At 33.7% G+C, this 24,115-nt stretch overlaps 1 protein-coding gene across 1 annotated transcript; it reads right to left on the bottom strand.

Moving 5' to 3' along the window:
• Positions 1 to 19,703: 19,703 nt before the first annotated feature.
• On the bottom strand, positions 19,704 to 22,390 carry LOC134275215 (noggin-like). The gene is made up of 2 exons (XM_062757471.1): positions 21,966 to 22,390; positions 19,704 to 21,830 (listed from the first exon to the last, which is right to left on the bottom strand). The coding sequence occupies exon 2, from the start codon at positions 21,808 to 21,810 to the stop codon at positions 21,061 to 21,063; it is 750 nt and encodes a 249-aa protein (XP_062613455.1). The 5' UTR covers positions 21,811 to 21,830; positions 21,966 to 22,390; the 3' UTR covers positions 19,704 to 21,060.
• Between the last annotated feature and the right edge of the window lie 1,725 nt (positions 22,391 to 24,115).

Below are 24,115 nucleotides of genomic sequence, written 5' to 3'. Positions count from 1 at the left end.
TCATCCAAACTATGCATACATGTACTTGACAAGGAACCACTATTATAATAAAGATGTTTTGCATTGAACAATCTTTTAAAATCATATATAACATCAGGGCATCTATTATTTTTACCCTATAAACATACTTATAAACAAATGACTAAATGGTAACAACTTTCAATCGGGAAATTACACAGTTGCATATTTCACAAAATATAGAATAATCATTCACTTGTGACATAAGTACCTAGTGTAATATGAATGCAAAACAAAAATATCATTACTCACATATATCAGACAAAAGGCGTTTAGTATAACATATAACACGGCTGACACACGTCTTCACTGGTCAACATCTACTGTGAAAACACCGCCAAAAAATGGCCTACTGTACATTCGGTTAATTGACCAATCAATTGACAGATTCACAAGTGTTAAAAATAAATTATGAAAATTACTTACAGCCAAATACTAACGTTATTTCAATTATTGAAAAAGGATATAAACATAAAAATAATTTTCCTTTTCATAATTTGTAAACTTATAAAAATTTCAATCTGAATCTCGAACCCGATGCAAAATATACTTCGCCCTCTTACATATATTTTTTGGCCTAATTCTATTGCAAATGATGCAAATAATAAATTTTTAGATTATAAAGAAATTGTTTACCTTCTGTGATGTTCAAAATTCTTCCTTTCTAAAACCATCCTTATTATATACAAATATTTTTCAATTCAAAATTTTTGTAAAACTTTGAATAAACAAGCAAATTCAAAGAATTGTGGTCCCCAACTTTCATGTCTTTGTGGGTGATATGTCATTTTTTATGACACTGTCATAGAAACTTGGGTCAAGGATATTGTATTTTTTCTATGTAATGTATTGTCGAGAAAATTCGAACTAGTAACATTTTTGGGGGTTTGGAATTTGGGGACTAGAGGATTAAACGAGCGAAAATGGAGAGAAAATAATTATTTAAAAATATAAGATGGGTGAAAAGTTTACACCTGAGGATTTTTATCATTATATAAGAATTATCTGGAGAGATGGGGGTTCGTAATTCAGCTGGTAAACGGTGCATATATCTTTTTAAAAATCAAGCCGGGTACGGAAAGGGGCAAATGAAGTTGCAAACCTTGTTTCTTTTTAGTATACAGTGGGATATGTCATTTTTAAAGCGTGCATAAAATCAAATTTCCGTGACATTCTAGTGTATATGAAGCAAAAAGGTTTACAAAAAAACACAAAAATTAATACTGCGCACAGAAAAAAATGTTACGAGTCTGGTTCGAATTTCCTCGACAATACATTATGTAGAAAAAATACAGTATCCTTGACCCAAGCGCCTATGCATATTGTGTCAAATATGAACGCCCTATCACATGTCATTTAGAAATTATCACCAAAGTTGATTTTTTTAAACTAAGGTCAATCGTGAAGGTCAAGGGGTCAGAAATCATAGCATGCTCGGAAATATCTTGTCACGGGTAATGCACATGTCAAAAAATATGAAAGCCCTATCTCTCAGTCAAAAGTTATAAGGAACAAGATGTGTTTGTGAAACACTGATGCCCCCGTACGGCAACATAGCGAATAATAAACTTTTCTTAAATGCAAATTAGATATACTTGTATCCAAAGTAGGGTCTTCTCACAAGAAATACGATTTTGAAATAAGAAAGCCCTAGCACTACCTGTTCAAAAGTTATGGCCAAGGATCAGGTCAAACTCCAAGGTCAAAGTTGTTGGTTTCTTAAGAAAGGTCTTGACACCAGTATTGTTTATGTGAAGAATGAAAGCACTAACCATTTAAAGGTTATGGTCAAGTTTTTTTTTCTAAAAGTAGGTCAAACTTCAAGGTCAAAGGGTCAAAGTTGTTGGTTTCTTAAGAAATGTCTTGTCACAGGTATTGCATATGTGAAGTATGAAAGACCTAGCCCTAACCGTTCAAAAGTTATGCCATGGTTAAAGTTTTTAAAAAGTATGTAAAAGGTCACAGTTCTTGATATCCATTGAAAGTTCTTGTCACAAAAATTAAATATTTGAAGTATGGAAGCCCTAGCCTTAACCCTTCAAAAGTTATGGTCAGGGTTTGTTTTTAAAAGTAGGTCAAACTCCAAGGTCAAAGGGCAAAGCTCTTGGTATCCAATGAAAGGTCTTCTCACAAGAAGTACTAGCTGCAGAACTGTAGCTCTCCGAAAAAAAAAAGACAGACCGGAGAGCTGCAGTGCCACCCATTGTAAAAACTGTATATTTTTGGCGCACAAAAAGTTACACTTAGCTCTGGATAAATTCTTCCAAATTCTTACCTCAATCGCAAAAAAAAAAATATAAATATCAAAAAGATTCTTACTTCTCCACCAAGTTCTTTCGTAGTCCACATCTGCACGAAACGCGTTGGACTGAATTATCTTCCAAACCAAAATGGCAAGTTCTTATAAGTCGTATAAGTCCATTTTGAAAGGAGTTGCTATTGACATCTTTTTTGCAAAATCTTGTGACAATTTCATGTAAATCCAGTGATGTTTTAATCTGGTTTCAATTAATATTTTTCTGACACCAATATTTATCTTGGCAAACTTAAAATACAAAAAAATTATTAAAATATGGCTTTATCTATATAATCTAAGAATACATAAATTATCACATATATCCAGACATGTTCTTCAATAATCATCGGAAATGCAAATAAGATACTACATTTCACCCTCAGAAAAATACCAGTCTCTTTATGATCTCAATTTCAATATATACGGGATGATCTCAATTTCAGGGCCAGGGGGCTATTAACATCATTAGAAGGAATGTTTTGTTGTGAAATTAGTGAAAGAATAAGTTAGGAACACACGGTTAGTAATATTTTGAGATGATAGTTTAAAAACATGGAGAAATAAATCGAGAAACAGCGCACTTTTTGTGCGCAATAAATATACAGTTTTTATAATGGGTGGCACTGTAGCTCTGCGGTCTGCCAATATACATGTATATTTTCGGAGAGCTACAGTTCTGCAGCTAAAGAATTACATATGTGAAGTATGAAAGCCCTAGCCCTCACCGTTCAAAAGTTATAGCCGAGGTTAAAGTTTCTTCTAAACTACATTCATTTAAATTATTGAATCTTTAAGGTCAAGGTCAAAAGGTCATAGTTGTTGGTATCCAATGAAAGGTCTTGTCACAAAAAATACATATATGACAAATCTACCGTTCAAAAGTAATAGCCAAAGTTAAAGGCTAGGTTCAAGTTGACAACAGACAGTCAATCACAGACAGACAGGACAAAAACATATTCCCCCGGGATCTTTCGATCCGGGGCATAAGAAGAAAATAGAAACTTTGCATATACTTGTATATTGCTTTTTAATCTTAAAAATGCATTTTTTTCCCTAACAATGAGGCAATAACAACCAAAAAAAAAAAAAAAACAGTTACCTCCCGTAGACCAGTGTGTCAAGTATTTCTGGCGTCAGGGTACGAGGATATGATGAATCAATTATTTCAAGATGAATACTTAAAATATGTGTCTCGGGTCGGTGAAAATTAGCAAACTTTTTATCATTGAAAATAGCGGGGTGCAGATTGGTAAAGATTCATCAGGAATTTACCACTGCCTATTGCTGTCATCTAGCTGAAGGTCACTGGAAAAACTTTCAGTGATAGCTTAAATTCTTTACAAAAAATTTGATACACTGTTTTATTATTTTTTGGGGGAGGAGATCTTTGAAAATTCGTATATAGTTTTAAATTATCTAAATTTTAACCTTTTAATGATGTAACTCAAAACAATGCGTGCAAAATGCCTATAACTTCAAAAATGTAAAATTCGTGTGCAGTTTGAGAAATTACTCTTTCGAGCATCTTTACAACATTAAACTTTTGTTTTATTCCTCTACACAATTAAACCTTTAATAAAAGCCGCTATGTAAATGCGGGGTTGGAAAGCCACTATTTTATTTGCTACCATCAAGGAATGGGAACCAATCAGAGAGCACTTTTAAGAGTTTTTGAAGAGGAACGATATCACAAAACCATATACGACATTGTGACGATGTATTTAGAGTAACATTTTATAATTGAAAGGAAGAAATTAACAAATAAAGGTTTTCTGCGGAAAAATATTTCAGAGAAAAAACATTCATTTTTGGGGAGTACTTTTAAACTAACCCGCTAACCTAACAATTTCGTTAAACACGACAAATATCGGCATTAAAATCACGTTTGTCAAATATCACTTGGCTTGATAATCTAATATCCCTAACAAAGATACAAATGCTTTGTTATACAAAATTGCATTTTTATCGTGGGTCTCTGCTCGATATATCCATCTACGATAAAGAAAAATTATGATGAAGTATGAACAAATATACTAGTAATTTTTGCTAAGTTTGGTGTGTTATGCGATTTCAGAGAAGAATAATTTTTATCTCTGTAAGATTGTTGCTATATTTGTGGAGATTTTACAAAATTTAAAATTACTCGTATGTTATGTGAAGCTTAAATGATATAGCAACGAATATCGTGTCATAAATGAAATATATTTTAACTTTTTTGAGTGTCAAACAAAAGGCATTTTGCTCGCCTTGTTCAGTAGATATTCGACAAACTAATCAACAGCAACTAGGCGAAGAAACGCAACTCTTCAACAACCTAATTCTAGAGTAGAAGTTGTATTTCTTCGGGATTTTAGATATAATGGCATTAACCTTCGATCACTGCAATATAAAATCACCAGGAATCGTCTGAATGTTTCTACATACTAGTAATTATTATACTGTGTACTTATCCTCGGCTACTACAAGGAGTAAAGACAGTATTTTCTAGGGCAAGCTTTCAGACACTGGGTTTTCTTACAAGATTTCCTAGTAGTAAATTTCCTAGTAGAAAATTTAAGATTATATATACATGTACTTTTATTTGATAAAATCTGCCTTTTATTCCAGTTTTATTTCAAAGAAACTATGTTGTAAATTAAAATTTGAATATGTATTTCTATAAGTTTGTAAACATCATTTACAATAAAAATAATAGTATCACCTACATAAATTGAAATAGTTAAATATGAATTTGATACTACACTAGTAGAAGATTTTTTCGGGGTGGCATGATTAGTCAATATTTAAATCAATGTTTTGAAATTGGATAGTTAAATTCAACCACGATCTCAAACTTGCAAGACGATTAGAGGGCTGGGATAATTCCGGATACCTAATATCCTTGATAAAATCTCCCACACCTGCACACAGTGATACATCTCCAGTCCTGGTTAAGGTGTTTTATGTTGTAAAACAAGGAATTCAGGAGCATTGATGGTGCATACTGTCGACCTTTTTGGTTAAGTTTGCTAATGGTATTCTAATGGTCTTTCCCATAGCCAGCCTTTAGATGTGATACGACAGAAGATCAAGAAATGCTGTAATTATCAGTTCAGTTAGATTTCTTGTTCACCTTTAGATAAATTCTTTGATCCATGATGATATTTCTGGAATTCCAAACGCAATAAAAATCAAAGCTTAACAAGATAAAATGTTAGTAACATTGAAGTATACGTGAAAGAAAAACCAACCAATAACTTTTGTATGCCAAGAAGAAACATGTAAAAGAAAATTGGAAATTTGACACTCATTAAAATAAAGAGACAATTTAATGGATTTGTCTCCAAATAAAGTATAAGCACAAGTCCACACGCGAAATTATCAATGAAGACGTCGGCAAAAACATTTCATAGCTTAACCTGAAACTCCAGAACTCTGTCGCTACACGAACGCTGATTTGACAGTTTACATAAATGACATTTTTTGTTATAGCAAGGTTGTAAATATTTAAAAAAAGACAAATATCATTTGACAGAAACATCAAGTTTAAAATTTGCACAACAGAACATTTTCATTCATAAATTTTTTCCACGCGATCGTTCCTAGACTATCAATTAATAATGTTACTCATTGGGCAAATTAAGTTGTAAGATCATTGATTTATGGGCAATGAGTATACATACCTGAGAACCCAACTTTACATATCCTGTGTACGGCACTGACAACGACATGAAAATATGAAATACAAAACTTTAATTAATTGTTAAACGGATTGACGAGAGGAGAATTTAGAAGCAATTAATAATGTTACTCATTGGGCAAATTAAGAAACGTTGTAAGATCATTGATTTATGGGCAATGAGTATACATACCTGGGACGTGTTGCATTGTTATGCTTGACATCAACAAAGAAATTTACAACACATTGAATTGATAAGGACTTTCACAGCGTTCCTGGTAAATCACCACGGAAAAAATCTCTTAAATCTCAAAGTACAAATTTGGAGTGAAAACATAAATGGGAGACTCTAGTATTTGAATATAATTTTGACAATGTGTGCCAAGTGAATGATTTTCATTTTGAATGATTTTCACAGAAATTTCTATTTTTAGTAACCATGGCAACTTGTTCATCATACACAGAATTAATTTCCTCAGTTAATTGTTAGACAAGAATTGTTGACGGCACTCATTTTATCTCATATGCTACGGGAGATCCACTTTCCGACGCCATAAAGTGCATTAGTACCTGAAGTACTCGGTGGAGAAAAACACCAAAAAGGTGTAAATAAATTTGACAATACATGGAAAAAGAATTAGTACAGGCTGAGGGTAGTTTCTACATTTTAGCGTGGTTTACTTTTACAGTTTATCTACTATCCAAATCTAAGCACCACCCTCATCTACACTGAAACATGTGAACATTCTGTCACAGTTGACATTTCAAATTACTCTATCATTACTGACTTTAATACACAGTAATACGACGAAGTGTGAGAAATGCATAAAACGAAGTTATTTCACCTACTACACCCATGCGTGAATTTAAAACGGGAAAAAATAAAGCTTAATTACCATAAAAACGCCGAGGTTCTCTTTATTAATCTGGAAAAAGTAATAGAAGTGCACTTTAATGATAAAATCCATAAAAATTAAATAGATGAGCTCGTTGGTATTAAAGTTTAAAGGATAAGTATTTAAGATATGTACGGTTGGTGATGAGGCGTGCAATGTTAGCCGTCCTAACGTCTGCCACTTGTTTGCTGATTTCCTCGGCGCGAGACCTCCACGCCTCTCCAAGGATGTGCACGAGAGATATGTTAATAAATGAGTTGTTTCAACATAACAAGAAGTATCATCAGTCAAGTGAAATTAAATTTCAGAATGAAAGAAAGTAGACAAACAGGGTTGCACCTCGGTGTTAACTTTCTTTTAAAGCCCCCCGTGAAATAAGGAACCACACAGGCTATACGTGCAGCACTGCGTATCTCATACAGTGTGTATGGATGTGTTCAAATCAGTTAATTTAAAAGTTCGGTATCTCAAGTGAATTCATCGTTCTTTCCGTAATTTGGGAAAAGAAAATGTGTCTTTAAGTTCTTTTTGAGGTATATATAAGACGTTGGGTAAATTTATAGCTGTTAGAGTCATTGAAATTATGCATGTCATCAAACGGCTAGCTAGGTTTTTTTGAACCTGACTTGCTTTAGAGGTACATGTTAACTGGAACATGAAATGCAAATAGAAAAAAACATGTAAATTAATATTATTTATGCCAACTTAAATTGTATGAAATATGATGTTTTCTACTGTATGGGTTTTGTTGATTGTGACTCAAGAAGAAAGGCTAACAATGGGTAAAGTACAAGTTCACTTGAAAACTTTTAACCAGCGTAACGAGAAAACGGAAATTCAGATTACTTATCTGAGTTGTAGACAAAAATAGCTAAATAACAGAACCAGACAATTGCTCGATTCGATCAGATCTCCGTTTCCTCCAAAAATAATCCTGAAAGTTTATTTCTGCTGAAATTTCTGAGTGATCACTCAGTTCTTTGTTCTTCGCCACTTGCATATGATATGTCTTACCTTTTCTTATTACACAAGTAGATTTACATGTACACATACATGCATACACAGTAAGCGAGAGAGAGAAAGATGGAGAATCAATTTATATATTCAAAGTTTGAAGTAGAAATGTCTTGGTTTTACTGAGCAGGTTATAATCCATAGACTATGTTTTCTGTCTTTGAATAATTCCCTCGAAAGCCCTTTAATGGCGTAAAAAGCATAAACATTATATGATAAGTAAATCAAAACATAAAAACGAAATTGAAAATGTTTAAAATTAAAAAAGAATTATATCTATTCAATTCAGTAATATTCAATACGTGCAATGTGTAACTTAAGTAAAAGGCATTTTTATGTTGTGCATTTACTAAGTAATCAAGTAATCACCTTTACAGATCAAATCGTACTTTTCGTAATTATTACTTAACATTACGAAATAAGTATTATTCATAAAAAAGTAAAGTATTAAATAATGTCTGTATACATCAAAGCTGAGTGTTTTCACGGCTTTATGTACTCTGATCATGAACTTGAAGCAACCAAGATTACACTGCATGCACATAAATTGGTTCTAAACAATACATGTACTTAACAATACATGTACTTACAGCTGCGTATTTCGAAAAAATTATTCATCTGAATAATTCTTATAAATGATTATACATCATAATTATGTAATAGAAGACAGCAAACAGAATTTAACTTTCTGAAGGAAAGCCGGTAGTACCTTCACTCTTCAGAAATTTTGTCAGAAACTAGTGAAAGGTGTGGCGTATTTGTCGACAAGACAACATTAAAGGACTATTTCCCCCCTCTCTCTCAAGGACAAGTGATAAAAAAAACAAAATAAAACGGATGTCTGGATTCTATATATATATATATATATATATATATATATATATATATATATATATATATATTTAGACGTACATGTATTTTGGCTTTATTTGATGAAAATATCAGAATTCTAAAATCATAAGAAACTGTAACCTTTCTAGATGATGTTCAAAAATCTACCATTCTGCAATCATCTTATTAAATCGTTACAGTTATTATCATTAAACATGCATGTGTGACTTTGCTGTGAGCTTTTGAATCACATAATCAAAATATACACGGTTTATTCTTCACCACCTTACCTATCTCAATATGCTTATGTTGTTAATTTTAAGGTGTTTGAAAAAAGTTTGTTTGATTCTATTGTCCATAAATTAGTTATAAAACAAACAAATGATTGTCTTTTCTTGTATCTATTATCAAATATAATTTTAGAATTCTTACGCTTTTTATTGGTTTTTTAATGAATTCATGTTTTAGTTGTTCTTTGAATGTAAACAGATATAAGTATTTCCTTTCTTAAAACTTGACAATTTCGGTTTTCGTATTACTTATGAATTTACACGTCGTATGTTTGCAAATCTAATTTAAAATACCTTCTTTTTTTTTTCTTTTTTTTTTTTTACAAATACACTTTTCTCAAAAATGCATGTTTGTATCTTTTGAAATAAAGTGGTCTTTATTTATTTTTGGCAAAGGGTTGAAAAAACTGAATACTTATAACCCGAAAATTTCACATAGATACTGAAGAGTTACAGACCAAACTTCCCAAGGTATAAGGCTACCTGCATTAAAGCTCATTCATGAATAACACACAAAAGTGGGGCGAGGGTATGATTACGGAAATGATTCTAAATCCGAATTGTGTGGAATTTTATCATCCATATATCTCACAAACCTGGTGTAAACTAGACATAATACAACTGATGATTGAATTATTAATATTAATTAATAAGCGATCAATCGTGGTGATAGATTAATTATGTAGTACGGACTTCCACGCGCAATCAACGCGGGCCCGGTTAATCGGTCATCGAGACCAATCACAGGGGTCTAGCCACAAAGCGACAAACTTTAGCCCTTTTTATGCAAATTTTAGCAATCACAATGTATCGATGATAGGTCATTCATATATAAAACAATTAAGTTTTTATATACATGGATTAGTTTTTTTTATCAGCGCCTCTTCGGTTGGTCTCGATTCTTCCTGCTATCGGACTGTTCTCGGCTCTCAGAAGAATTGTCAACAGGTTTAACCGCCCCTTGGTATGAATCGTTCTCCTTAAGTAGGTTATCTGACGTCCAAAGTTACGGGACATGTAATTATTTTATATCATCGTATTAATTACTGTTTATTTGAAAGAGTACATAGAACCTTTGCGACCATGACAAATAAAGTTTAAAAGTAGACAAAATAATTGTTTACAAATCAAATAGAACGTTTGAATCATGGTGACTTTAATATTTCTATTTAAATGCCTCCTCATTAAAACCAATAGGACCCATGATTTAAAATATTGTTATTACAAGACCATAAGATAGCTCAGATGCATTTAATAGATGCAAACATAAAATAAAAGGATAACTGAAGATATTTTTAAAAAGAAATGCCGAACCAAAGCACATTTGTAATCTTATAGTTACTTTATTGTTCATTCCAATGGAGATCAACAGAGGAAATTATTCTTCATATGTCGCCAAAGCTACGAATAAACTTCATATTTATTTATTTGAGCACTTCGTTTTAAAAAACACTTAAACCAACGATGTAACATTTTTGTTTTCAATTCAACAAATAAATCTAAATAGTAATCTATAAAAAAAAATTAAACTCTAAATAATTTTTAATTTAACAAATAGATTTACGTGTAAGTATAGTAATCTATAACAATAACTCTTAATTAATTTTTATTCAACCAAAAGGTCTATGTAGTTATCTTTGAAAATGAACTCTTAAGTATTTTTTATTCAACAAAAAGATCTAAATAGTCATCATCTATAAAAATAATTCTAGATAAATTTTTATTAAACAAATAGATCTACGTCTAGTAAATCTCAAAAATAATAACTCCCTTAAACTTTATTGTATAATGTATTTGAAAAATAAATGCTTTAATTATGCCACACATTCATTTAAAAAAAAAAATTGTGGTTAAAAACTTTCCTTTTTCTTCATAATTTGCTCTGTAAATAACAATAATATTGAAATCGTGTAAAAACGTACACACTACAAGGTTATAGAAGCTCAAAATACTTTTCCTAAATGTGGAATGCTGTGTAAAATATTTCAGCAACAGATATGCTTCTAATATGATGTTTTTGACACGTTTTGCGTTAAAATACTCAGCTACGGAGCTAATGAAGTAAAATATTCAACAACTAAAATAATTGACATGGGAGGAGAAAAAATGGCAAAAATGCAAATGAAAGAACTTGCTGTAAAATCACTATATATTTTTTTCTACATGGGAGTCTAATGAAAATGGTGGATAATTAAGATCCTCTAGGGCCACCCAAATGAATTGGTATTTACTTGTACTTTGCAAATAATTTGTAAAATGCCGTAATGTCAACGCTGTTTGAATTAAATTAACATCTTCATGATACGTACAGCAGTGTATGAGGTGGAGCAATCTTCATTTAATAAATTTACAGCACGCTGTACTCTCTCAAGATTTTCCCAGTAATGTGAATATAAGATATTGTTTGTATAAACCCTCTTTGAAGAAAAATGAGAAATAAAAGTGATATATAAACCACGAAAGGCGCCAACAGTTTTCAAAATATACGTATAGCAAAATGTCTAGGTTAGTTCTGAACAACTCAAATCATGGGTAATTAAGGTAGGCCTGGGTGCTGAAAAATGACACCTCTTTGAAAAGGTTTCGTCACTTGCAGCTCTCATAGGGATGTTCATTACACCCCAAAATAAAGATATCGCAACCACTTCTTATTCTTCCAACATCACCGCGCGATTTAATGGAGTACCACTTGAAAAAAGACGATTAAAAATTTAACAAGGTCTCGCCTCCCAATTGATTTACCCTGAATAGCAGCTTTGAAGTTCTTTACTTTTCACACCATTACGAAAGAATGGTCGCGCTGTGTCCCACCCCAAGTATCCAAGACTGATAATTAGGCAGCCATGATGCGGCCGTATCGTTGTCCGTGGTCGTGGCAGTCACTGTCTGACCCACACTGTTGCTCGTTGGCAGACTCACACGCCACCTGGTGTCGGTACGTTCCGTTGTTCATACCCTGTTATTTCGATGGCGCCCTGCTGCTCCGTCGTTCGGAGGCAGGGCTCAGCCTTCATTTTGTGTGGTCCATGGATGGGTATAGTCCCACCATTGTACAGGGTTTAAGTTTGAAGTTCTCATAACTCAAGTCTGCCGTCTACGAGGCGCGCTTTTTCTTCGGGATATCGTGAGCTGTAATGTGTTTATATCGATACCTGGTATTTAATTTACAACGGTGTTTGACTTCATTTTTGAAGAACTATCAGACATAAAAGTTTATGTGTAATGATATGTGTTATATGCAGATTAAAGGTGAAAAAAAGTTCTGGCACTTGACATTAGCCCCCACTTTCTGACAACATCACTCATTAGACTATATTTTGGATGGAAATAAACGGTCTTATTTACATGATAACCATCTTTATCGCCTAATGTTATCGACGAATTTTAATGCATTTAATTCTATGAGTCCGTTATATGTTAATGTTGAGTTCTATATCTTGAGGTGAGAGCTTTGCACCGGATTATCATTGTATGCTCACGCTATTTTGTTTGCTCAAAACGAAGAAATTTGAGTTTTGTCCCACAATATCTCTCTTGTAACAGACAAATAAAACAGTTGTTAATCAATGAAACAAATCTATCAACTATCATCCTGTGTTTAATTGCGACACTTACAACATAAAAGACTCTTTCCAGTTTGAGTCAGCGACCGGAACTCTTCAAATCAGTTCTCAATGTCGTCAGACCGTAATCGTCTGTGATATCCGACTTTCTGGTCCAGAATTCTCGCTGACGCGTACCGGAGGAAGGCCTCTACAACACGCCTTCTGTTTGGACCAATGTGTTATCAGATTTTAGAAAACTGTTTTCCCCTCCAAAATGTCTATCTAAACGACCTTATGGAAACTTTGGACGACAAATCAATTATTGTTGATAGATTTCGCATAATCTTGCAAATCTTGTAAATGTTTGTCACATCTAACATAAAATCAAGAAATACAAGTCAATAGCGTCAAAAGTCTCTCAGTTAATCAAAGAGACATCCAAATATGGATTAATTTCTTGGTATGTGATTTAGATGTTTCGTGTTTTATAAAGGAAAAGGGACTTTTCAAGCCGTCTGGCAGTTTAGGAGGTAATTTGGCGGGACAGAGAGAGCAAAAAGCGCGCCAAAAGTCGTTCACATATCAAATCCACGGGCGCCAAAGCGAGGTTTTACGGAACTGAAATTTCGGCGAACATGTCTGCTGATACTTCGTACAAATAGGTTTAAGTAACGTTATGTCTATGTTTTTATTGCTCCATTTTTGTCTTTATTTACATGTGTACACATTAAGGTAACACGAATTTATTTACGCTGGCGTCCGAACGAAGTGTGGGTCTTGGTCTATCATATTGACCGTCTAGTTCTCAATCACCGTGTCGCCGGCTATCGCGTAATACTTAATATACTATTAGGTAACCCAAAGATAAAAGTTAAAACAAGTTAATTTATATAGTCTACAGTCTCTTTGGGTAGAGGGTGATTTATATACCTATATGAATGCTTCTAAATGTTTTAAGGTGGTTGTTAAAAATGTAAAATGTTTCGACAACTTTTATGTATCTAAATACAAAATGTACCCATATTTAAATTTATACACACAGTTTATTTAGAAAAAATTGAATGATTACTTCATGAAAAGTTAGAATGTGCTTGTTTTATGTTTTGCTTTACCAGCACGATATACTCGCTCCCCTTTACACTTATTTAGAATCGTTTTTAGTCAGGAATGGTTACACTACGCACAAATTAAAATAACAGAACAGATCATTCACACACCACAAAATGTTGTTGTACATTGTTTAGAAAGTGCATGACTAAAAGTACAGTAGTTTACTTGCAAGAGTTCATTTAAGACTTTTCTAAACAAAGTTTTTTTTTTTGCAGGATTTACATGTCCTTTCTGTCTTGTCGCGAGATGTGCTTTCTGGGTAATTAGAATGCGCCGCTCCTGGTTTTTATGAATGAAATATTAGTTGCACACCAATTTCAGATCGATTCGGATAAATTTTAAGACAAAACGTGAATCGAATTCCTATACAATTACAAACTGACAAAGCCTACAAAATGGTAACATGTCGTTATATCACTGCAATTAATTATACTCGGACGCCGTTCATTTGAATTTAATCGACAATATAGATAAGGTACATCGCAAAATGAAAGGAAATTACGTTTATGAAAGCCACGAGGAGTTAAAGGATAGTGAAGATTAAACAATAAGACGAGAGGCGCTGAACTGGATGTAATTGGGATTTACACAAAGATAAAGGCAAATCTCCAGATGAAATATTTAGTAATTCCTCGCTGTTGCAGCCCAAACGCTGAAGATACTTAAAGTCAATTCCACCGATCGTCAATTGATTTGAAACAGTTTCTCTCCCACTTCTGAGGAAAAAATATATGTATTGTAAAATTGATGTTTTATACTGGTGGGAAATAAACGATTTCCGAGATATGCGCCGCGTTTATCGAATAAAAGTGTTAAGTTTATCAGAATCTGGCAGCTTCGTTACGCCGTGGTTCTTCCGTATCATGCCCACAGTCTAATTGACGACTTTGTCAGTAATATAACTTCTGGTCAATGTAAATTTTAGAAAACGATTCACCCACACCCTCCACATCAAAGCAGTTCAAGATCAGTATAATCTATATGCCCAGTGACGCTGGGTTTGATGACTTTAGAGTACACCTTGCACTCGGAGAGGTCAAAATCATTTAAAGCAATAAAATATATCGAGGTCTTTGTAATAGTATTCAAACAAAAACGAGAAAATACACCTTACAAATTGTGTAACAATCAATTTAGGAGATGTTTGAAGCAACTCCAATCAGATATTCGTTAACTGGATTACACACCTGTTCTTTTTCGCATGTAAAATGATAAAAACCTTTCTTTTCAGAGTATTTATAGAGAGTATTTATAGTCCCTTATCATTGATTCTGGGGTACTTCGCAATTCTTTTTCCTCCATTTTGTCCTGTAAGGGTAGTTAAATGTCTAAATGTCTCATTTAGATATTGTGAACAAACTTATATATTGGACGGGGTTGTCATCAATTTCTCATCTTCCTGGACTTGAAAGCCGGCAGGAAGTGGTACATGCGACATAATTTCCCAATAGTTGAAATATTATAACAAGTAAATGACAAAAAAATGAAGATAAAGAGTCTATGCTATTGAAAGGCCGTCAATTTCAAGAGAATCTGTATCTTGTTAAAAATGATTAATGGAATTTCCATCCAAGAAGACCGTTTGAAATTTTCTCTCATTAGAGATTCTGACGGGGTTATCATGTTCACTGGCAACTTGTTGTTTACAAAACGGGGCTGATGCGATATCGATGTGACTTAATGATCAGAGCAGCCTGTCTATGGATAAGTCCAATGAATTTTTTTTACACTAAATGCATCATGATACATGTATTTGTAAAAAAAAGAAATTAGTTTGAGAGTTTGTTTTTAAATATGACCCGATAATTCTTATTCTGGTAATTTAATGAATTGGAAAAAAAATTGGAGCCTTTTTCCCCTGGATTTTAATAGAATATTTTAAAACCAACATATACTTTCAATTTTTTTTGTTTATTTTATTCAAATAAACCAGAAATTGACAAACTATCTAGTGTTTATTTCCTCTCTTTTTTTTTTAGCGGCGTCTTCGTGGCGGCAAACTTACTGTTTTTAAGTCTGTGAACTTAAAAAAATTATTTTAAAGTGTCCTCTTTTAAATTTACATTTATCTTTTTTTAAGTTTAATTCATTGCATGCAAATCTAAATTAAAAATAAAAGATGGACAACAAGAATCTTTCAGAGAAATCAGTTTATATTAAAATAAGAAAATAAAATGGGATTCAATTCATTCGAAGTAAATTATTGCAAACAAACACTTATTTTAATTTAATTAAACAACCCTTTAGAGACGTATAAACACATTTTTTAGTGTTGACAACGTCTATTTTTACATTATCGTGGTAATTTTCTGTTCGTAACTGTCACTTTTTACAATGAAACTTATTTCCCAACAAAGGCACTGTTCTTTTTATTTTTATTCTTGCTTATTTGCGACACAAAAAATAATAATTTCACAATGTAAATTTCAAGGGTCTCTTTTATTTTTTGTAGGGTTTAAAATCAGAAATTATTAATTATACACCTTAACTAGCTACATTAGCTGTATAAAAATTATTTGTTACATTAAATACATATAGGTTTTACGTACATTTACTTGAAATCAAGTGTTTGATGATTTTGGATGATTTTTAAATATATATACTTGTGCATGTGTATACTATGGTCTTTCAGTTTTATAATTGAATCTTGTTACAATATGATGTTACAGAGTAACTGCCTAGTGTAAAATGCTGAGGATGGAGTCTCCGAAATGACTCCATCTTCATTTTCTTACACCCAGAGATCTTTCCTGTTACACGTATCTAAGGGACAAAATGATCCTGTGGATTCATCCACGTATGCATCCAATGATGTTAAAACATAGGACTTGTGTTCTCTCTATAACGATTGCCATATTTTGATTCTTTATACAATAAAAAAAAAACACTTCTACATTCAGGATGGGGTATTCTCTCTACAACGATTGCCATATTTTGATTCTTTATACAATAAAAAAAAAAACACTTCTACATTCAGGATGGGGTATATGTCATGTGCATAGCGCAGTTTAATCAGTGATAAAGGTTATGCGGAGAGATAGATACAAAAAAATAATAAAGATACTTATGCACTAGCAGTGCACAAATGCGTTGTTTTTCTGTTTCTTTGATGGCTTTTCCTTGATGTAAGTCCAAGCGATGACAAGTTTAATCAATCCTTTTACCTAAGTGTCTGAATCCAAGGTGTTGTCTCATAGGACAGAGAATATTAGAGTGTTTGATGACCACAGTTCAATCCAAGTCAAAGAACAAAGTTCCCGGCTACGATCTCGCGGAGGAATGTCGCCCCCCTGTGGTGGCAATGTTTTTCTGATTATTGTTCGGTTTTTGTACCTATTTGATAACGAAGTATAATGCACCTGAAAACAGAAGCACATTACTGAAAGATAAGGTGCCTTTGAGAATATCGAATCTGATTACTTTTACCTGCCTCTTAAGCGTCTTTGACACGGGAATGAATTGGGCTCTTCATAGCCCTCTCAGTCTTGAGGTGTTAAAGTATTGCCTCTTACAAGATAATTTTATCGATTGCCGTTCATATTCATTCAAAGGCATCTTAAAAGGGTGTAAATATGTCGATAATTCATAATGGGAACGATAGCTTGATGAAACGAATAAACAATATTTCTCTTATGCTCTAGAGTTCCTGAACGACTCAGTTTTTACCCATTCCTACTGAGCTGAGTTCTCTACTCTGTTAAGGGGGGAAATCAATCGATTATGTCTATAAATCAACAATCAGAAAGTCGTGGCATATTTTACCGTGTGAGATATTGGTGATAGAACATAATAAACAGTGGATTAACTTTGTTAGGTGCCGAGATAGTGGTTAGAAATATTTAAAATATTTTATTTTTAACGTCAGGTAAAGGTATTTCTGGTACCAAAATACTTTGCGACAGCTCAAACTGAGAAGTCACAACAACGTTAACAAGATTGTTTCTACAGCAGAACAATTTAGATACATGTATTTGTTACAGTACTAGAAATGATTATTTTTCGGCAATATCAAAAATCTTAAGCATCTTCTGTAAGTGGAATAATATTTGGAAGGAGGCGACGGTTCCATGAAAAACAAGACAAATTTGATGCAAAAAACAACCGTCATCGAAAAAGCAAGAATTTTGGTTTCGCGTATGAGGAACTGTTTCATTGCACACACAACTAGAAGCCTGATGCATCGCGTCTTATTGGTAAGAGGATTGGCATGTCCGTGTTTTTATGTTAGTCCTATTGTCCCGTCTCTCTATGTCGCGCCAAGAAATATATTGTTGTCGAAATAAACATTCCATCTCGTTATCTTGTCACTTCTATTTGTTATTTTTGCAATTAATCATTACATAATTAACGACCATGCAGTGAATGTGAATCGAGAACAGGAGCCTAAAGCAGCGCACTTCAAAACTTTTTTGTCCGGCATCTTTGATAGCCTATAATGACGAAAAAAATCAACCATAGATGACCAATGGGCTGCTCAGATTACAAATGACGTCACAGAAATGTAGCATAAATATCAATACTCCTACACCAACATTTTATCGCCTGTAGCTAAATTGTTAGCGTTGTCTGCGATAAGCTATAAATTTCAAGAAGTTTAGGAATGATTTTATGAAAAGTACATCAATGCAAATATTATGCACATGTACTTTTACGATGAAACAGGAATTGGTCCTGTAAAGACATACTACCGTTCAAATCACGCCAAAAATGAAAGGTATATTTAACATGTTTAGAAAACTGAGAAGCAGACCTTTGCTTTGGTCAGAATATTTCTGGTCAATATGTAATAATTTCGTTCTATTTAGAAGTGCATATTTGCAACTTCTTGGTTATTGCATTTTTGACTCTGCAGTACTCTGTATGTAACCCTGAGACTATGCAGCCTTATTCAAACATTCTCATTTCCTCAGGGTTTCCGGTTTTAACTGCAATCGAACCGTTTAGGTATGTATGAAGAATGTTCCTCTGCCACACTAGTTTCCTATATACCTTTATTCAACATGACCATAAATTAACGGAGAATAAGAACAGTCCCACACAGCTATTGGTTTTTTGGTATACAAGAAGGCATTTATATAGAATTATCAACTGTCAGCAGCGGTTTTGTACTCTATAGACCACAGCTTATATACAGTTACCTATAATTTACATGTACATAGTGTATTAAAAGTTAAGGGTACTGCGGTCGGTGTTGATTTTGAGCACGGCAGGCTATGAGTTTCTAGAATATAGTATGTTTTGAATATTGAAGCAATTGAATGAAGCATGTTATACAACTAATTGTAGGAACGTATTACCATGAAATTTGATGTTTGAGACATCCAAGGTACTAGTTAAAACAATTATATGACGAACAATAGGACAGTACAGAAATGTAGACTACTTCCCTTTACATCAGATAGAACTAAGCTAAATAATAGAATAAAACCAATGTACCAAGAGTATGTCAGGAATTCATGCATCTATCATCGGAATATGCAAAAAACTGTTTTCACTTGCTATTAATCTTGTATAATTAAATTAAGCCATTTTAACCGAATTCTGTTTTCGTAATATTCCCATATCTTGAACCGAGACCCAGGTCAACGCTTTCAAATTGTTAAAGGAAACTACCGCATGATCGTATCATTTTAAGATATTAAATACCGAAAAAAGCCATCTTTGTACCTTCAGCACCGGCACATGATCTGCAACGATTCGCTCGCTTTAACATCCCATCAAAACGAATTCCAAGTCGGTGTAACCACCAAAATTGATTTTGCCAGAGACCATGTTCCAGCTATTCAAATTTTATACTTTTTGGATTTTGTGGTATGGTTTGATTGAAATACGGGAATGTTAAGGAGAATGATTTAAATTTTTAGCCCACATTCTTGTTGGATGGATATTATTTTGTGATAAGGAATCATTCAGTAAATGATCAGATGTTACCATATGGTGCATCAAATCATTTGATCTTCTTTGAGGCGTTTCTAAACATTCTATTACTATGAACCCGGTTCCACATTGACAAACGACTTCAATGAAAAATAAAAACTGTAAAAGTTAAAGTAAATCAACATTTTTATTTTTTCTTAATAAATATTCTGGCCATATGATTCATAGGACCATCACATATGTACATAGTCTTAAAACAAATTATGAATTCGTACAATAGTCGCCAACAATGAACAACACCAATTGCACTGAGAAAACGGACACATAGGTTTACAAAGTACATATAATATCAATAGTGTGTGTTCTTTGGTATTAAACAGTACTGGGTTTGCCGGAAACCAAATCACTCATTAGAAATGAGGGATAAGATCGCTCCCGTGTAGCCGGAAAGTCTAGGTATTTTTGCCAAGGAGCACGAGAGAGCGAAAACACTCGGAATCTAACAGGTTGTCGTACCTGATCGTAGTTCAGTCGCGTTATCCTGTATCAACAACCAAAGCATCCAGTCGACTGTTCTAAGACGCGCATCACAAGAACAATCATTAACGATAATGATCGTATTCAGCGGATAAATAAATGAGATATTGTTTATTCCATAAACAAACGAAGGGCCGTCTAGATGAGGTCTCTGGAGAGCGAGGGATAGTGAGTTTTAACACCAATATAAGCCTCCTAATTCCGCTATGTCGTCGCGGCGTCTGCTTAGATCCAAATATTTCTTCAATGTACCTTCCTTAATCAACGTATTTCCATTACAAGGTTTTAAATATGGCATTTTATCAACCCGGAGTAGGGGCTTGATGAGCGAATAGACAGATCTTGGTCACAAGGCGACGCTTTGAACTCCGGTTCTTCACACATTGAGCTGATATAAGGAAAATTATCTCACAGAGATTGCCTATTCACTATTACAATTCCTTGGGTTGTTTGACAGTTCTTCAAACTTCCCGGCACCAGATATCGTTAATCAAATTGGATCGCGTTTTTAAAAAAAATTCCATGTAAAGTTTCTCCGTCTCAACTCCTTGACATCTCAGATTATTGAATAGATGAAAAGTGGCGACAAAGATTAAGTCGACAGAGTGGCACGGTTTATTTAATTGAACATAAAGTACCTTTTGTTTCTAAAAACAGAGTGTATATGTGAAATTTAAATTGTGTATATTAAACTTCTTTGACGTATTTCATAGTATCACGGCGTGAGCGTATTCTGATATAACTTCTTGTAACACCCAGAATAGCAATTAAAGACAAGAAAGTCAATACTCTTTCATGGTGTCTCTGTAAATGAAAATACTGGCCGAGGAAGTATTTGAGGATGAATTTAACTCATTGTTCTGCTGTTTGCATTCGGTTTTTAAGATCCTTCTTAATCAAACCCAGCTGGTACATGTTTCAAATTCAAATCCCTATTTTTAGGAATTAACACTTGAAACTTTTTTTTATTTTTATTCGTTCAATATCGCTATGAACACGAGCACGCACATTCTGTCAATATAGGATACTGCACTTTTATCCAGGAACAGTTTGTCCCCACCTCCGGCCCCCTACAATACCACCGCAGTAATGTGATTCGCGTTGAGCGGCTCTGTTGACAGTACATTCCTGGGGGTATGGAGCATGACCTCCCCCTATAACATTGTCCCTCCCGAATCCAGCGGGGCCAAAACCTTATTCCAAGGTCCTTCCACGTATGGAACACTGGACAATGTGTATAACTCCATAGATATTTTTGCACTTTTTTCCTATCCTCACGTTTAAGTTTTAGTCTGATACTTTTTTGATTTTTACCCGTATAAACTGGTCGTCCAAAGTATTTTATAAAATACGGCCTCCTGCCTTTCGGACGTCCTTTTCGAATTTTAAAATCCAAAGTTCCATTTCTGTGTAACACATGTTCTAAAGGTCTCACTGTTGACATGTAATCACGATCAAAATCTCTTCCTAATAGGCGGCGCAAGCGCCTGTAATCCAGATCTCCCTCACTGGGATCATATAACGGATTGGGATTTTCTTCCAAGTCTATTATAGGAAGTTGATTGGAGGGAAAAGGACGGGTTCCGTCGTGGAATGAGATAGAATTGCGCTCCTCTGGTTCAAAAGGACTTCCACCGCTTAACCGATTCCAAGCATCTCTTGAACTTTGACCCGTCACCTTCCGATGCATCCAGAAAAGTAGGACGACACAGTTCAATATAAATCGATAAAGATTCATCACTTCATCCGTGTACTAATCTAAAACAGTTGACATTTTATAAGTAAACATAGAAGGGGACGTGAAGGGTTTTCTTACATTTGCAAAAATTCAAGTTTGAAATTTCATATGTTTATGACATTGCGGAATAGAGAGAGTAAAGGTTAACTACTTACCATTGAAACATCTTCACGGTTTATTTCATTGCAGAAATTATAGTCAATACTGGAATGTCTGACGAAGAAAATGTTTAATGAAATTATTATACACCAAAAATACTATATTCCATTTACAAAATGCGTGAAGGTAAGTCCAGATATTTAACACGGATGCGGGTACCTCATCACATGGTCGAATAAGATAAATATCTAGAATGTACACAGCGGCCTCCAAGAAGTGAAATTTAGATGCTTAATGTTGGAATTTGATGTAAATTATCCCTTTTGTATTTTTCTTGCGAGACACCTTGTCTGATATGTAAACGACCGTGATTCTGAAACTATACAATATTTTTAACTGTTATAAGAAGCCTGTTAAGACTGTAATCCTAGCAAAATCAACATCAACGACCGAGAGTCTATCGAATTTGTGTCAATCCGGACAGTAGGACGTATAGTCTAAAGGTTCTCAGACCTATTCTCTATGTACATCGAATGTATGCTTGTCAAAGTGGAGGGGGCGTGGCTTAGCATGCGAACCAATACAAATGACTTCTCATTATTTGTGATCCCATTCATAAATCGAAATAAAAGGGTTCTGGATACTAGATCAAGAACAAATGATCCGAGCTGAGAGATAGATTAATTCTTATCTGTCGCACAAGAGCTGTGTCTATGAGATCGCCCGACACCAGAGATTTCTTCAGTTGCGATAAATTTCTTTCGTTCACTTGTTTCGTTCAAGGCAAAAACGAGTTTAGCAATAAACATAGCAAAGTTATGTTAGAGGGGTTAGGCGGCGCCAACACTGATACAATGCTAATCCCTACCTATTGTGATCCTCGTAGATAGATACATTTATGTGCATGTAATAAGTATACGTTATATTGAGAGCGTTTGGCGTATTTGAATGTTATCTTAAGTATACGACACAGAAGAAAATATTAATTTCATTTAATGTATTAATTTATTTCCACAAATCATAGTCCCGGACGCCACCATTTATCTGTAACTCTGAGAATACCGGCTCTCTTTGTAGAGCCACCAAAGAAATGTCACTGGAAAATATTTAATGACTACACTGACATATTTCAATTTAGGAAATTAAGTAGCGCGAATAAAATATTGCTTGGTAATTTTTTATCCTTCTATATACAATACTCTTCAATGTTGGTGGGTAAAAGAATACGTTTTCATTATGGTGTGACAAATTGAAAGATTAACTTGAAAGGTGTACAAAAGTTAACTAAACGTTTTCATTTTATGGCCATTTTCTTCCTGATTGATGTATTTAAAACGGGATCATAGAAATTAACCCAATACAGTGGGATGATACGATATTCTTTATACGCAAATTTTCTTTCTATATATATAAAAGTAAATTTACAAAGTAAAAGTGTACTGATAATTATGAAATTCATAAAGAAAATCAATATAAAACCCAGATCACTGAATATAAATGGCTAATTCTAGTTATTTTAATTTTTTATAGCATATTGTAGTTCACAGTTCACGTAAGTATAGAATGATCAAGGCAGTACACAATGTAAAACTCTTGCCATTCTATAGTATGAATTTCAACTACGAAAGGTTCAGTTACAAGTATCTGTGGTAGGTTTGGGGCGAAGATCAGCGGTATCAGGTAGATTTTATTTTTACATTTTACATTTTACTGCGTAATTAGATTTAATTATGCAATAATTTAAATTTGTGATCGGTAAATGCACGAGCGTTGTGATATCGTTAATCTATTTTAATAATAAATCCGAGTTCGCGTGTACAGGATACCCAAGAGTCGTACCCCTCTCTCAGAAAACCAGCGGCGGTGTCACTTTACTCGCCTTTTTTGCCAACTTCTGGTTAAAATAATCGTATCTGACTATAAATTCCACGTGTGACGATGGCTGATAGAACACCTGGCTGCTATTTTTTATCTGTTTGTTACTATAATAACCTGTGCGTAGCTCAATGAATTCTTTTGATATGCTGAATTGCATAATGAAATCGGTTTTTGTCGTGGGTGGCTACAAAGGAAGCTTACTGCAATTTTAATAAAGTACATTGATTGATCCTTTGTTATAATTTTTTACATCACAACGTTAAATGATTTGTTAAGTGAAATTTAAAATATGCAGCCTCTCTCTCTCTTTATCTTTCTTTGCGTATAG

The sequence above is a fragment of the Saccostrea cucullata genome, unplaced genomic scaffold (assembly GCF_032062105.1).
Source record: "Saccostrea cucullata isolate Sc308-1 unplaced genomic scaffold, CSIRO_AGI_Scuc_v1 ctg456, whole genome shotgun sequence".
Classification (NCBI taxonomy): Eukaryota; Metazoa; Mollusca; class Bivalvia; order Ostreida; family Ostreidae; genus Saccostrea; species Saccostrea cuccullata.
Note: the sequence above shows the minus strand (reverse complement) of the source record. Positions and strands in the feature narration are given on the sequence as shown.